At 40.5% G+C, this 17735-nt stretch overlaps 1 protein-coding gene across 5 annotated transcripts in view; it reads left to right on the top strand.

Annotated features, from left to right (window-relative positions):
* The window catches only part of dlg2 (discs, large homolog 2 (Drosophila)), a 268496-nt gene that overhangs the window by 136477 nt on the left and 114284 nt on the right, over positions 1–17735 (top strand). For all 5 annotated transcript variants that reach the window (XM_038708585.1, XM_038708584.1, XM_038708583.1 and 2 more), the window contains exons 5-6: positions 10757–10840; positions 12122–12286. In XM_038708585.1, the coding sequence (XP_038564513.1) occupies positions 10757–10840; positions 12122–12286 (249 nt within the window). The remainder of the gene's footprint in view (positions 1–10756; positions 10841–12121; positions 12287–17735) is intronic.

Below are 17735 nucleotides of genomic sequence, written 5' to 3'. Positions count from 1 at the left end.
TCTTTACATTCTGAGGAATGTTGAAATTTTTTAACTTAAAAAAGAGAAAGCTGTGTGGATCACTGGTGTGTGTGTCGCATTGAACATTACGTCGCGGCAGTTGTGTGTGGCGTCACTATGACGACCAGCTACGTACTATCTCTGGGTACTATCTGCAATGGAAAACGGAGCAGGGCCGAGTAGAGTCCAGTCTATCGATGAGCACAATACCACTTCTTTAAAGTTAGGGTCCCGCTCTTGGGAATTCATGTTTAAATGGCATCAGCAGTTATATTAAATAATATAATAAATAGTATTACTATTATTTAACAATTATAATATAATTTAACTTGTGTTCAATTCACTTTGGAGCACCACTCTTAAAGAAGAGAAAATTGATAGACAATTAATTTATTTAGTCTCATAAGATACACTACACTATCAATGTGAAACTCAAATTAATAATTAAATTAATTACTATAGCCAAAATGACCATCAATAGCTTGTAGGTTAAAGGATTCTACATAAAAGAGGTTGGCGATATTTTCACTCTTATGCAACATTAAAGAAACCAGCATGTATATCCACACGCATTTATTTAAAATATAAACAAAGATAAACACATCAGATTAATCCTAACTGATGTGTGTGTGTGTGTGTGTGTGTGTGTGTGTGTGTCAGCTTCTTTGTTCTGCCTCCCTATGTCTTGCGTGCAATAGCATGAACACACAAGGTCAGAACAAAGACAGCATGTAAAGCTGAAACTTTAGATATATGTATGTGATCTGTGTAACAGTGCCAAGTTAAATTGAGTTAGTTTGCATGCAGAGATTCTGTCTCTGAGTGGAGCATAACATTACTAACATCAGTTTAGCGGTGGCTGAGAACTAAGGTTACACAGTAATCTCACATTAACCATGGAATAATTACAACAATGAAGCGTGAAAACATGTCAGTACATGGACATTTATAAAAGCCAAACAGTCCTGTGCTTACCCATGTAACGTTCCACTGTTAAGCTATGTGAAGTTATATAAAACCCAGGTATGTTACCAGTCCATAAAGGAAGAGAAGTTGCTTTGGCGTGCTAGTTGTTAGCTGGCTGTTGTGGGTTGGCTAGGTGGGGAAGAATTGTGGTTCTGTTGCAGTCTTTTGCTGTGCTGTGTTCCAATTGTGCAGATGGAGGACCCGGTCGCTAAGTCTGTCCTCCTCAGAGTTAGTTGCTTAGTGCTGAGCTACTTCATTGCTTCCGATAGCATTTGAAGTTAGCTGGTAGACTTTGTGTTATAGTAGCTGGCTAGCTGAGCTGGTTAAGCAGTACCCTTGTCACTTCCATAAGAGAGAGACTTCTGTTGCGTGTCTGCGGCATAGCTGTCTCCCAAACATAAAGAGCAAGACAACACAAGACACAGCAATATTACTGACTAGTCCAACAGAACAACACGCTGGAAGACCGTGGTGTGTAATCCACATTTAAAATATAACAGAAATCTTTTTTCTGTCCTATAATGGAATACGGGACGAAATATCCTCTGATAATGAGTATCCTGTGCTATACACATATTCCAAGTCTTACAGACAAATATCTGTCATATATGATAGAGTAATAACTACTTGTTAGTGAAAACTGCGGAAGTATGAGTTTACATTTTGCCACAGTTCTGCTATGGTCCAGTTTGCACACTTCCACCTGCACCAAATCCGTGTATCATGCGCTCATTCGCTTTTCAAGATAAAAACAGAAATCAAAAAAACAAAAAATTGTTGAAAAAAAATGTTTTCTTAATATTTGTTTCCAGAACCAAAATGAAAAAACAGATAACGACTTGTTTTTCCAATTTCCAATTTTGTGCTCAAATGGAAAAACAGCATTTCACCCACTTTTGAAATTATCAGTTGTCAAATGCCCTCCTCCTTCCTCTCTCCCTGGGTCTCTCAATGTCTCCCTGTAGCATTTGTTGCTCATCGTTAAAGTATACATCAGTTCAAAAAAGTCGTGATCCACTACAGTCACTCATCATGTCTCACTGCCATGACTTATTTTTACTGTATATGACAAACTGCAAAAGTAGCTTTGGGGAAGCAGGGTGATGCACTCTTGCTGTCTTGCGTTTTACACATGCTGCACCATGTTTGTTAACTGTGAACTGAACTTGGACTGTGGGGACACTGGTGGCATCCAAACTTACATCCAGACCTAGAAAGGTCTTTTTGTATGCACATTATCAGAACTTCAGCTGCACAGCACAAGGTCAACACATCGAAAAACTGATGGTCACTGGGCTATCCCAGTAATTCTGCTCATCGTCTCTGCATTTATTAACTTGCTACTAGTTATGTTACTGGAACGTCTTTGTGCCCATTATTATCCTGTGTCAGTCGTTTTAATTATTCCTTTTATCATAAATCTTGACCCAGCGATCTCAACCCCTTCAAATCTCAGCAAACCAAGTAAGGTAAACAGTACAGTAGTTGACAGTGAGCTTAGTGAACACAAATGAAAAGAAAGCTAAAAATATATATTTATATTTTCACTTCAGGCTTCATACACACCAAACAATGCTCAAATGGTGCTCCACACTCCTCTAATATGGTTGTGTAACCACAGCAGGAATGATTTTACCCAGCACTGCGGTGATTCTCTCACACAGTATATTGTAGGTCACTGGGCTTCTCTCAGGCTTGAGGTCAAATGTCGTTGGAATGGTACAGTAGATATGGTCTTTAGCTCCAAGGCTTCCTTTATCTACTTGCTTGGTACAAGCATTTTACCTCATTATAGCAATTTCGCTGCTGCTCATCAGTGTGTTATGGTCTAGTGACACTAAATACAGAAAGGCCTACACATGCTCGTTTACTGTGGTACGTGTTTGTGTTAGTATTGTTCATAATCTGTTTTGATGAAATTCTGAGGAATGTATTTATAGGAGAAACTGCAGTTTTAAAAATAATTCATCATCAATAGTATTAGCATTTATTTGACACACTGTAAGACATGGATGTTTGACAACATTAGACAAAAGACAAACTGGAAAAAGTTTACATTTATGGTGGATATTTTGTTGTAGGTCATTTATTGGAAACTGACTCTTTCTGCCACTGTAGAAGGAGAAATAATTGCTTAGGCTAACCACAGCATGCAATACAAATATTTGATGTAGAAAGCGTTTGATGTATGTTGGCGTTGGGAAAAGGCTGAAGGGATTCTCGGCAACATCACATTGTATAGCAAGCTGTTTTTGCCAGCACACAGTTTGAAAAACTTAATTGTACTTGAAAGGTTATAATCAAGCGGCAACCTTCCGGTTTCCTAGTTGAATCCAAACCAGAAATGCAAACTGCAAAAACTAAAACTGCAATTCATTGAGTGGCCACTTGAGGCTGGCTTCAAAAGGCAGTAAATCTCAATTGACCCCCATGTTAAAATGCCCAACTTTACAGCAGAATAAAACATGTTTACAGCCTGGTACAAAAGATTTTTTTTGCCCTTCGTGACTGTGAGGAGGGTGAATTTTTTTTTATAACTCACCCATTTAAATTATATTAAGCCTTAAAGTTCTGTATTATTAGGTGTGTGGGCACGTTGATTGACAGGTGGGTGATGTCGCTGTCAGTGCTCGCCAACTGATTGCCGCCTTTTAGCTCAGCTAATACAGTCCGTCACGGAGCTCAGCAGCTCTGCCTTGTTTGTGCCTTTTGGACATTTCTTCATGCAGAATCCGAAAACAAATAATGTCATGCTGTGCAGTTTATTGGAGAGAAAGAGAACCTTCACAAGCCTATTCTCCAGTTGGTGAGTGAAAATGTAGTTTTTTTATTTATGCGTTACAATAATTAGCAGTATGGCTACATAACGTTAGCTTATTAGCTTAGCTAACGTTACCTAACTAGCTAATTAGCCAGCTTCAAGCTTTGGGAACGATGCTAAAATAACGGGAGTCTGCTAACTGCAGTTTATAAAGAATCATGCACAGAAGTCAAAACGTGTTTGAATTTAGGGTGATAACACGTCTGTTAGAAGGTGTGTAGTAAAGTAACGTTAATGTCGTCAGTTAGCTAAACTTGCCAAACAGGCATTGTCAGATTTGGATATGTAACACTAAAGTTACTGTAACAGAGTCACTGTGTCACTTGAATAAATGCCTCTACCTGGACTGAGGGACGGGGTTAAGGGTTGAGGGAGAAGCGGCGGTGGTTGCGGTTGTCGTGTCGGTAAAGACAGGTACCTTAGCTGGGCTCTAACTATGGCCATGTTCCTGAGTTGGGTAAAGTAATATTAGTTATGTAGAGAAATTAGCTGTATGACAGCCACTTATGAGTTTGTCTAGGCTCTCCAGCTGCATGTATTTTTAACTTGTGAGGCCCCTGCTTACATTCAAGATTCAAGCCCTTTTTTTGTTATTGTGTAGCAGATTACGTTTGTGACAACCCAAAGGTGCATTACAATTCTCAATAAATATAACATTATGTCAAGTAGTACCAGTTCAACAGTAAATTTAACATAAGTAATAATGAATATACAATAAGAGCTAACTTGACTGTTCAAGTAGTGTCCAGCAGTAAGATTAATATCACATATGAGTGTATTGCATGTTGCCATAATTACTGTTACATGCCAGAGAGGGTATCATGCTGAGGCGATTCCTCAGAGTTCAGCAGGTCTATGGCAGTTGGAAAGGATCACTAACTTTCTACCATTGTTGTGTTTACAGGTGCCAGATGAGCTGATGGCAGCATCATTCCAGATGTGAAGCACCAGAGTCCAGCTCTACAGAAGTCCCAGCTTCCAGTGTGGCCCTACCAGATCCTGCAGCTCAATGCTTTGTTCAGCCTTTTGTTTTTGTTTTACTTTAACACCTGGACTACTGATTTCAAATTATGACACTGGGTTCCTATACATAAGTTCTGTCATTATATTTACTGTTGCAACATCTTACTTCAAGTCATGCAAAACAACTTTTACATTTGAAATCTTTCAATATATTAGAAATATTTTTTGTTATATAAAACTGATCAGACTAAATTTACTTAAAATAAAATCACATTCTTCATTCTTCAGTAAATGGAAAATTGTAGGACGGTATTATAGGTTAACGGTTTGCATAAATGTCAGTAAAAGGTAAAAAATTAAAATTGGGAGCATTTTCACTTTTCAACTTGTACTAGATTGATGTCCCTTAGCAAGAGTTCAACTTTAATGTTGTTGTAAGATTAACTTGTCCTTGGAATTGACCGACCGAATCAGTCAGTAATAAAGACAAAATTAATGTAAATATAAAGAGAATTTATTGCAATGTGAACCATAATTTATATAAATTTTTTAAATGTGCATAAAAAACACATAAGGACAACATTTAAACTAAATGTAAAAGTAAACAGAAGGGGAGAAGGCCTTTCCACATCAGTCCACGCCATCAGATACAGATGTCCAGCACACTGAAGATGCATTCCATGTCTCTTAAGCTGTCTGGCACCAGGTGGGACATCTGATCCACACTGTTACTACGGAAGGAAAATAAAGAAAATGTAAAATATAAAGTTAACTATAAAAGATGCCTCAGTCAGGCTCTTCAGAAACCAACGGGTGACGTCACGATGTCCATTGTTTTAGACGGTCTACATTTATAATACATAACTACAAATAGATTGCACCAATCCCTGCATACCTGGCAACCAGTCTTAATTAGTGTAGAATTGGGCTTCAGAAGTACATGAATGTCTCAATATGGAACTGTGACTACTTATATGTAGAAATGTGTCTTTTAGATCTGTGATCTAATTACTAGTAGTAAGATATGTATTACAGCACTGCTTCCTGTGATGTGTTTATTATGTGTGTGTATGTGACAAGGTAGGCTCATGAGGATATCGTGTGTTTGTTTTGTTCAGGTCGTAGGTGGGGGGATGGGATACTGTGTATTATCATAACAGAGTTAAAGGAAGAATGGTGTACATATGTGTTCTCTGTCTCCAGTTAATTTTTAAATTTGCAAATACCGGTATGTACACTTAGTAATAATGAGCAAGTTTATTTATGAATATGGATATTGTAACAGAATGCGACTGATAAATATTGCTTCATCTTCTTCCACTGGTATAGTTTCCACCATTAGACTCCTTTTTGGTACATTATGTCACTGAGGTAAACTCTTGCATTAAACATGTGTTCGGCTGATCTGAAGCTCATGTAGATTACCAAAATCCAGAAATTTGACAATGTCCTAATAAATAATTTTCATGTAGTGGTAACTGTGGGTGTGTATTCCCGCTGGGAGTTGTTGCTAGGTTACAGGTACAAAAAGTAAGTAGGAGAGGGGTCCTCTCATTATTATCTCACTATTATTCATTAGAATACCACAGCCAATCACAATGCATGGACTGAGCTAACTCAGCTGACTATAATATATACCGTATGAGGTAGTATATTAGTATGGTGATGTTTTGGCTTTGTCACAACAGTATAATTTCAGCTACAGTGTGCTTGTAGTTTCTATATTTAGACCCTCTCCTCTCGTCCATTAATTTTGCTATGGTAATCCAAACAGCAGTAGTAGCTGCAGACACCTGCCTCCTTGCCCATCTGGCAACACCCCAGTGGAAACACGTGTGTTTGACTTATACAGCCCAGAAGCAGACAGGCACTGCCTCTGGCCTCCTCATGTCCTCCTTTCTTCTCAGTTTCCTGTATACTCCATTTGTGCAGGCTCCTGTCCTCTTCAATACAGCACAGTCCAGGAAGGCCAAACTGTTGCTGTTGACATCTTCTCGTGTGACCTTGATGTTACTGTCCATGGAGTTGATGTGTTCTGTCAAGGCTTGCACTTCTTGGGTTTTAATTTTGACCCATGTGTCGTCCACGTACCTGTACCAGTGGCTTATTGTTTTCATGAAAATAAGAAGACAAAAGGTTTTTGACATATAACAATCCCCTCCCGCCCCTATCAGGTAAACATTTGAAATTGTGCAATACTTTGGTTAATGACTAAATGATCTGCAAAACTATTGACATTCCCATCAGCCTCAGCTGTGTTTAGTGCGAATAAGTAAATGTTATGCTAACATACCACAGGTGTAATCAAGCATTATTTGCAGGGGTCATGTCTCCCCCCCAATAGTGAAAAAATGCCAATCTGCCCCCCCAACGTACAGTAGAAAATATGTCATGTCCTCTGAACCCTGTCAATTGATCTTTCTCTTGGTATTTCCTATTCATTTTAATGTTTTTCTGTTTGTTAAAGAAAACATAAGTGTGTAAATCCCCCCCACAAAGCGTCAGCATCAGTTTGGAGATGCAGAAAGCACTCCGGCACAAAAACTTAACAAAGTACAACTGTTGATGGGGGCACCGGATTGTTGTGCGCAGCAGAACACTATGTGCTACTATTGGTCAACAGGCTTCTGTTCTTTTAATTCGTGCTGCACGTAGATGGTTTAGGACACCTGAAGACTGTAGAAGGGAAACCTGACTATTGTGTGTTCAGGTACATGTGTAGTTTTCAGTGGCCTCTACCTGTGAGGTTTCAGATCGCAACAACTACGTTTTCCAAGCGATGCTGAGTGCTTGTTCTCTGGTGACGCCGGCCTTGACGTTGGCTAGGTTGCCGCCACGAGGGAAGCTAACGTTGAGCTAACAGGAAGCTAACGTGAAGCTCACGTGCAGTCTGCCCCTGGATCAGCCGACCAGGGAGACCCTGTGTGTCCATGTTGCTCCACATTAGCTGTGGCTAATGACATCTAGCAATGGTATTGCTTGCTGCTGGCCGAACCTCGTCGCTCAGAGCAGACGACTGGTAAGCTATGGGTCGGAAAAAGCTGTGTGTTTAAATCTTGTTGCTCCTTTTGTGGGAGCTGTTGAACAAACGCTGTCTGTGCACATTCCCCACAAGGTTTGAGCCAGCATCATGGCATCATGTGTGTACTGAATACTTTATGCACGGCAGGCGACAGTGACACTGGGGAGAAATTCTTGTAAACTTTCTTGTAAACTGCATGACCTAGTATTGCACTTCACAGAACAGCCGTTTTTGACATTATAACTGCTGTTTCTCCACATTGTGTGAGCCAGCTGTTTGTAAGCCGGCTAACAAGCAACCTGGGCTTGCTGCAAAGCTGCACATCCTCTCTCCCCTTGCCCCCTTCCCTGTTATGGTCGGGTGGCTGGCCTGAGCCCACATGTACGCCAACACTGTCTTACCCCGCCTTCTTCCCTTGCCAGTTGAGTGGCGCGGCGATGAGCCCACAAGTGTGGGTACGCTGCCTCGTGTGGACTCCCTGGCAACACTGTCTGCTCCTGCCTCCCTCCCCTCACCAGGGGAGCGGTACGGTGATGATGTGTGGCAGCCCCACACCGTGCATGCAGGGAGGCACTCCCTCCTGCATGGCGGCGCATGCTGGTGTCCATGACTCTCCCTCCCCCCGCCAGGGGCCAAGCTCTCCTGTTTGGTGGAGCACGGAGGTTGATGCCTGGATCTGTCACTGTTCAACAAAACGATTATGGAGAGACCTTTTCGCATTTTGACAGTAAAACAGGTGCTGGAGTCTGTGTGTCAGGGAGATTGGCTCACCTCCATCGACCAGAAGGACGTGTACTTTCACGTTCCCGTCATCCCTGAACACAGGATGTTCCTGCGGTTCTCTTTCCGGGGCACCCAGTACCAGTACAACCGACTGCCGTTCGGTTACTCCCCGGCCCCGCACACTCTCCCCAAGCGTGTCGAGATTGCTCTGGAGCCGCTGCAGCGGGTGGGCATCAGAGTCCTGTTTTATCTGGACGACCTGCTGCTGCTGGCGCTGTCCCAGGATGAGGCGGTGGTGCAGAGGGCCAAGCTTGTCACACACCTGTTTCACGGTGAACTGGAAGAAGTGCACTCCTCTCCCCTTCCAGAAGCTCACCTACCTGGGTGTGGTGCTGGACTCCTCTCTCTGGAGAGCATGGCTCTCTCAGGATAGGGTGGATGCTGTGATGGAGCTACTCGGCCGTGTTGTTCCATAGGCGGCTGTGACGGCTGTCTTGATCATGAGGCTTCTGGGCCTCATGTCAGTGGCTCACGCGGTGGTCCCCCTGGGTCTCCTGCACATGAGGAGGGGCCTGGTCGCTGTTCTTCTGTCTGTGGGTTCAGATCTAGCCTACTGGCGTGACCCCCTATCTCTGTCGGTTGGGGTTCCCCTGGGCAGGGTCGCTTCCTATATCTTGGTCTTCACAGACGCCTCCTTGATGGGCTGGGGTAAGACCTGCCTCTCTCAGATGGAGGGCGGTCTGTGGCAGGCCCGCATTCCTCTGCACATAAACTTGCTGGAGTTCCTCACGGTGTGGAAGGTGGTCCGAGACTTCGCCCCTATGCTGCCGAACCAGCATGTGCTGGTCCCCACCAAGAACAAGGTTGCAGCAGCCTACATAAACGCACAGATTCTGTGCTTGTCCAGGCGGCTGCTCCTGTGGGTGCACACTCATCTGTCCCTGGAGCACACACATGATGCTGGCTCATTCGTTTGGCCTGATTGTATTTTCTTTATGGTCAGAACATGACAAACACTTGATGCCAAACAGTGCCTTGCTTAACAAATCTCAGGTAGAACATTCAAAACAACATATATGCATGAGTAAAATTAAGTAAAATCTTTTTTCAGTCCCTTTTTCTCAGCATAATAAATATCTTAATAGAAAGTGAAGTGCTAATTTGTTTGTCATTCAAATGAATTAAATCAAATATTTATTGAACATTTGTTATATTGTTATTGAGAAAAATGATATTGTGATGATCACAGAGACACAGACCGACTTATCATGTGTAATATCTCGTATCCTTCCATATGTTACCTGTACCCACCTAGCCTGTGTGGGGTCAAAGTTAATTAATTTAATTCATCAATTTAGCTTATTTTGTGTTTAAAATGACAAGGGACTCTTTTGTCACCTCACCTTTTTATTTCTCTTACATCATACAGGGTTAGTAATGCATGCACAAGAATACAGCTCAGGCACAATTGCAGAGTGCATTTATATTTTTAGTAGCCCTGGTAGCTGATATATCACTGGCCCAGAGCTGTCCTTCTAACAGTGGAACGCATCTCTTTACATTGCTGCCCTTAGGCGTGATCAAAAATAACTGTGACCACTGGGACTTCACAGTTGGTTTGCATCTAAGCGATGCAGCTTGCCACACTCTCTGCATGTAACCCCTTGTACACTAAATATGTTGTGTCTACTAATTACTGTTATTCTCATTCTCAGTGAGTACTAACTGACATTGAGAGGCATACTCTTCCTCTTTTTAGATTATTTGGTCATATGTTGCCTCGACACCAAGGGTCCATCTCCAAATTCACATTGCTGACACTTAAGTTTAAGGTTATGTGTTTCTTAAAATATACAAAAATATTAGTGAATGCTAATTTAAAAATCATATTATGTGTTTTAAATATTATTTGTTTATTTTCTTTCTTTTGACTAATATTGTGTCATGCTTTAGTTCACTCTTTATCATCAATATGTCTGTGTTTGCATGTGTTTCAGGTGTAACCCCTAACCACGCATGTCCTGCTCGTACTGACATCTGTTGTGTTAGTACAGAATATTAAAGACACCTACAGTTACTGTATGTGCCAGTACCTATAAATGAGCTTCTCAGCCTCCTGTTGGCATTTTTGCTTTTATAAGGGTGTGCTTATTGTATGCTTGGAATCTTGGACGAGATTGATCATTTATGGACTTAAGTTCTCAGTCACACCTGTTCTGTTTGCTCTTGGTGGTCACATGTGGTCCTGTTGCTCTCTCCAGAACAGGCCACCAGCAGTACAGGGGTCACCCCTCAACGGCCAGCCCCCACCCTGCATGAACCCTGCCTTGATGAACGCTCCCTGGGTGAGAGAGGGGAGAAGTGGGGTCATTTTTTTTCCATCTCATCCAAATTGCATCCAGTATAATCCTTGCAATCAACTACAGTATTTACTGACATGACATGTGACAAGTTATGATTTATTTCTCAGTTTTCTCCACTAATGTGGTTAGAAGTTAAAAGGTGATTTCATCATGTTGATGCACTGTAAGGCTAATTCACCCCGTTGTGTGTTCATTGGGTCACAACAGCCAATGTTGATTCTCATCTGTGTTATCGCTTTACTTAAATTGTTCATTTTGACTTTATTCATGTCTCTGGATTTACATGTTACGCAGGGATCTATTTTGTCTCATATACATCTGTTGTTGTTGCAAAAGATGGGTATTAGCAGGGATTTCTAAATGTGTATCTAAGAAAATGTTACCCGGAGAACCTATTCATGAAGATACACCATAAAGAATCCCACAAAAATAGAAACATTTGTACTGTTTGTACTTTATACAAAATGTACGTTTACCAACTTGAAATACATTCCATTAAGCCCTGTCATAAAAATGTCTATCTTTGTAAAGATTCAAATTTAATAGTAAGGTTTTGTTGACACTGTGTCAGTGTTAATGTAACTCCGTGGTCATTTTGAGGCCACTGTTTGTGGTGGTGTTGTGTGGGATTGCATTACTTCTGAAGGTGGGGTAATGCTTGCTTCAAAGTTATTTGAGTAAGTTTTTGAAAACAATACCTAGTTTACATAGAGAACATAAGACTAAGATGGTAGAAATTACAGCTTGAAAATCATTGTCTTAAAAAGAACCTGGTTAGTATCTACAGAAGGTAAACATAATATATTCTATATCTGGGACACTGCCCACATATAATTCATATTCCATATGTATATATATACATAATTAATGGCTTGCAACAAATACAATTTGAATTTAAAGCATATGACTGTACTGTGAATCTGGTGCTTCTCTGGGTGCCTGATAGTTTGGCATCATCTTTGATTCATTGTTTTTTTTTTAAGGAAACTTCCGTGTTTTATCAACATCATTCTTTTCATAAGTCAGAATATTTAAGCATTGTACAATAATTGCACCAAGAAAAGAAAACATTGATACAAGTACATACTGTAGATTATCATTATGGATTATTCTCCTGTCATTTCTGAGAACAGTAACATGAAGCCTGTTGTTACTTTTTGTGTTGTTGTTTATCAGCATTTGGATCTCATCACTTCTCTTTGTCCATGTCTTTCTTTCTCTCTCAATGTCCACCCTTTTCTCTTTCTTCTGTTCCGCTCTCAGCAGTACCACTACCAAGAAGACGACTCACCACCTCTTGACCAGGGATTCCCGCGGCTCACCAACGAGGTGCGCGCCCCTGAGCTTGTGCACGTGTCCGAGAAGAACCTGTCTGAGATCGAGAATGTGCACGGCTACGTGTCCCATTCCCACATCTCTCCTCTCAAGGTTAGCACTGCAGCCTCTCTCCTGTCATTCCAAGTATGGGCTTTGCACCTGCCATAGAAAGAATGATGCTCCAATCTTCATCCCAGTTCAGCAGCAAGGATGACAACATGGTCTCTCCTCAGTCTCTCTCCCTCTGTTTGTCTTTTTAGCTTAAATATGATCACATACAGTGGTTTTTAATAGTTAATTTTATATAAATTCATACTTCTTTTTGTGTTTTGTGTAGACAACATCTTGTAGTGTTGGACCAAGACTGCTGGTAATCAGGAGGATAGACACAACACCCAGAAAAATTACATTAAGCGCTTTTAATTTACTTCGTCTGTTGGGCACAAATGGTAGAGAGTAGACAGTAGTTTATGGTTGGATTCAGGCCACTTTTGAAATGATGTTTTTTGATGAAACAATATATGAATTATGCTTACTTTATGTTTCCTCCTTATTGTTTTTGTACATTTGCTGTTCCTTTTCTTTCTTTTGATGTGCTTTCCTGATCCACATACACACACTTTGGTGGCAATAATCTGGTTGTCAGATTGTATTAAAATTTTCATTAGAAGAGGAAATTATAAAATACAGTGTTCATATCCCTCCTTCTCTGTGCCTTTACCATACCTTGCACACATTTTCCTTCTGCATTGTCTTGAATCATTAAAGTTCCAGTGTGTGTCCTGATCTGGACTCCAGCCACTAATATCTCAGTGCTTCTCTCTGCCCAAAAGCGTACCTCCATGTAGAGTCCAAAGTTGTCATCATCATTCCAGCTGTGTTGAGAGGTCTAAGGTACATAGTACAAACTACTATATCATTACAGTTGTGTTAAAGATCAGATGGAGTTTGTTGAGAAGTGCTTGTGTTTTTACTCAGGTTTGAGCCAGTAGAGGGCAATGTTGGAAATGTAGAGAAGGTTGATTGTGTCTGCAGTTTATTTCATGCAGTGTTTGAAATCCTTGGAAACCCTTTCTTGTTTCAGTGAATGGAGAATAAATTGCCTGCATATTTGCTGTGCTTTGATTCACAAAACATTTCAGTAACAAGACTGTGATTTGTAGTTACTGTAGAAATGTATTATACCACTGATAAATGCAAGGTCTATGGATTTAGCCAGTGAAATTTTACATTATTTAATATGAAATATAGTGATTTAGAGTCAGTATGTTTAGGAATGCCATAAAGAACCTTGTCAGTGGAGAAATTAATATTTCTTGTGTAAATGATGATTGTTAGAATACATTTGATTTGACGCTTGCACCTGACTGATTTAGACATTTGGACCGGCCTGCTACATAACAGCCAGAACTCAACACATTTCAATGTGATTTTACACAGTACTTACATGTAGTATTGCTGTTAGATGTTGATCGTAATGGTTTTATCTTTGAATATAAGATCAGATGATGTAATCCTCATTGTTTTCTTTTTGACATGTTGGAAATGTCACCATCTACTGTCAGGAGCTCTGAGTGCTTCAGCGCTGTTTGCACACTCTTCCTGTGTTGTGTCATAAAGCAATATCTGTTGGTGCCATGATGTAATCCAGCACACTGTCTGTGACATCTGACCCACTGTCAAATGTTGTAAAATGTAGGTAATAACCTCGTGGGGGCATGCCAAATGTCTCACTGATGATCCTCATACTAACATTTTAATTTTAAAGAGGTTATTGTTTATGGAAATGTGATGCACTGCGGTGATATGGCCTCTAACAACTTTTGGGTTCATTTTGTTGCACTGTGCTTTAAAGAAAGCTGCTTATAATTTAAGGCCTAGCAGTGTGAAAATGCTAAATGAGCAGGTGGGGCCAGATATGCTGTCTCTGCACCTTTATGGGTGTTGATTGTCACAGGAGTGATATTTTCAAGTATGACAGTTAGCTGTCATTCAGTCACTGTTGGTATGTGTTTATTGACAGTGAACACAATACTGTCCTTAATTTTCATTAGTGCAGCAGTGATCATCATGGGCAGTCGGTCTGTGATGAGTATACTGTTGTATTTCATTGACAGAAATAATGCAATAATGTAGAGTGATACCCCCCACCCCCCCCACCTCCTCAACCTTTCCTCCTTCTCCTCCCTTCAACATGTGACAGGGTAATCATTTGACCATTTCTAATGCTTTTTTATCCTGATGCATTAGGCTCTCTCTCTCTCTCTCTCTCTCTCTCTCTGTCCAAGTATACTGGCTAGTGATCTTGTCTTTCGTTTCTTACCTGCAGCCTGCACTGGTTACCCGTTTTGATCTTGCGTACCCCGGTGTGACCACAGCAAACTACATGGCAAGTTTTATTTTATTTCATTTTTTTAATTTTACCTCCCCAGTGTTTTTTTTGTATTACTGAAAACTCTTCCCAAAATTCTGGGTCCTTGTACCCAGAAGATTGATGTAGATGCATGGGCTTTCTTTTGGTATTGTCTTCAATCCATTGCCTGAAGAAGCAGTCTTTCCTTTTCTTATGGGTTGTGCCCTTTTCTTGTCATACCCACACTTTGTTAAATAACCCCATGTGTGTTTGTGACCCATTTGCTTGCCACCGAATTCCATGTGCTTGTTGTGGTGTTACTGTGATCTGGTGTTAGTCAGTCTCTGATAATGATCATGTATTATATGTTGAAGAGTTACTGTATGCGGCTCATGTGTTTATCAAGGAATCTCAAGGTTGCTCCATAACTCTCAGCTTTTAGCACCCAAAATGAGGCCCATCAATTCTTTTATTAAGCACCACAGATTGAAATTGCACTAGCAGACTGACTTATCCTATCAAAAGCACAAGTGTAATAACATAAAGACTTTTTGGTGTGTCCTCTCACACATAAAAGAGTTGCTTGCTTTTCTCAGTTTCATATCACAATACTAATACTACTACTTTTGTTTTTTGGTTTTCAGAACTGCTGAATGAGCAATTCTAACACATCACTTTGTGCCTTTTTGATGGAGATTAGTTATTACTCATGACATTTTATCAATTAAAAAATTCATAGAATAACTGAAAGATAAATCAATCATAAAATATAGCCGCAAGCGGCAGTGTGCATGTTCAGACCTTTTTGCGCTCAACAGAAGGAACAGCCGAATCAGTCAAAAGTTGAGCCGCGAGCTGCAACAAACTCACTTGCCGTTTCAATAATTGCGCACTCAAACTTGCACCATTTGTCCCCCCCTTTATCGGATTTCGGATAACGAAACTCTGTGTGTATGTTCAGGAGAAGGGGTGCAGGGTGTCTTGAGTTATGAGCAAATACATACAGTATCTCTCAAAAGTGATTCTATCTTTCCATGTGACAACACTGGAGAAATTACACTTTGCTACAACGTAAAGTAGTGAGTGTACAGCTTGGATAAATTTGCGGTCCCCTCAAAATAACACATCACACAGTCATTAATGTCTAAACCGCTGGCAACAAAAGTGAGTACACCCCTAAGTGAAAATGTCCAAATTGGGCGCAATTTCATAACAGCAGCTGTCACGTAACTTAGATGTCCTTTTGATGAATGAGGAGAGGAAGCTAGCAGGCGTGTGTTGCCTTGCTTGCACAGTGTGCGATTGAAAATCAGTAGTTACGCGTTGACATTAATTCTTGAGTGACGTTTTAGTCGCAGCGTTCATTATTCAGCAGTGGCCCTGCGCCGAAAACAGGGGAACCATGTCTCTGTAATGTGCACGTCAACATTACCTTATCAATTTAGGGCGGGCCCTGAAAAGCCAATAAACACAGCTTCGGTTCTCCTTATCAGCTTAGCAACATGGACTGGAGCAAGAGTTTCAGAGTGGTGAGTTATTAATCTGTAACAAAAGTATGTTTCATCCATAAAGTTTTAACTGAGCTCTGTCTCTACATCACAGGAACAACTTCCTGTCCACTGACTGCCTGGAGGGTAGCTAGTGTTTGTTGATCCTTAATGTCTATGGGAAAGGCAGAGTGAGAGAGATGAGTGTGAGGGAGTGTTGAACAGGACTAGGACCACAAATTCTATGCTCATCCTGTTTGTTTTCTCTCAGCTGTGGGACTTTTGAATGAAAAATTGCTTTAATACAGCCGGTGTAATTGTAAAGGCACCAGGGAGGCAAGAATTATGGTTTGTCTATGATCAGAGGAAGTGTAACCCCTCCTTTGCTGGCCAAATTAAGCACCTCAGATTGGAGAGTGTGACTCAGGGAAGAAGTTATTGATTCTAACTGCTGCAATGTTTATCGATCGTCAGCCTTTTTCAGTGGCAATATCAGCTTGTAAAAACACATGCATTTTTTGGCAGCAATTACTTCTCTGTCAATCAAGCTGGGTGAAGTTTATAAGTAAATAAATAGCAGTATAATGAAGGCTGTAGCAGCAGTCACTGCTTTATGGGGTAGCAGAGGTTGGATCAACAGTGCACTTTCTTAGTACAAACTTTCATCCCATGGGGAAACAATCGCTTTCTCTCATCCACTCCCTGTTGTCATTATTCCTTCTCCGTCTTCTTATCCACACAGTGGGAGGGCCTGATTGCCTTGTGAAAACTTTCAGATTGGCTTTTCAAGCCACCGCTGGTTAGTGGGGATGATGATAACAACAGTGCCACCAACAGCGACACAATGAGGATAGGAGAATCATTTTCAGTGAAACACTACATAAATGCATATCATGATGGCATTTTGTGGAAAGTTGGAAAAGCATTTCATTTGAGAATCACGTTGTGTTTTTTCTGCACATATGGCAAGTTTATTTTATGGAAACTTTCAATCCCAAAGAGAATTCAAAGTTCTTAATGCCACATTATACTACAGTCAGTGTTAGTAATTCATTATAAGCTAATATAAATTTAGCATGGTCTCAATTATAAAACTGTACGTAGTGTGTATTATAATAGGCTGTATATTAACTTATTGGGAGAAAACTGGTAGTTCTATGTAAAATCAGACTTTGAGCCCCCAAATCGCCAAAATGGCATGATCCTTGTTTCGATGCGAAGCTTCGACTGTGAGATTGACCGTCGAATCAGGCTCCGGCCATTGAAGCATCAAATCTTCGACTATTCGGGGTCAGCCCTACTATTTAGTGAACAGTCATAGATTCTGGAAACTCACAAACAGTGAGGATCAGTCTCTCTTCTGTTCTGTTTTGCTGCTCCCTGATAAAAGAAAAATGTTCCTGCTGATACCTGTTCAGAAAAAAACAAACAAGAAAAGTGGATTGTTTTAACAAGCTAGATAAAATGAAATGCTCTGGCAGTGACAAATAGCTTTGGTTTTATACTATTTGATTACATTAATGTTTAAGTAACAAGAAATATTTTATTGCTGCTGTGTAAAGCAGCAACAGTAAAGCAGATAACAATATATGAAACTATGCACTCGTATTTGCTCGACTGACGCATTGAAAACGGCATCAATTTAAATGTAATTTGTCCTCCTGTTCACCTTATTTATGAGAATAAATTGCAAAATGCATGCAAGTATTAATTAATATGA

Source organism: Micropterus salmoides, unplaced genomic scaffold (genome assembly GCF_014851395.1).
Source record: "Micropterus salmoides isolate LMB-PRFRI ecotype aquatic unplaced genomic scaffold, ASM1485139v1 Ms_hic_scaffold_9, whole genome shotgun sequence".
Classification (NCBI taxonomy): Eukaryota; Metazoa; Chordata; class Actinopteri; order Centrarchiformes; family Centrarchidae; genus Micropterus; species Micropterus salmoides.
The sequence above is the reverse complement of the archived record's forward strand: the minus strand, read 5'-3'. Positions and strand labels throughout refer to the sequence as shown.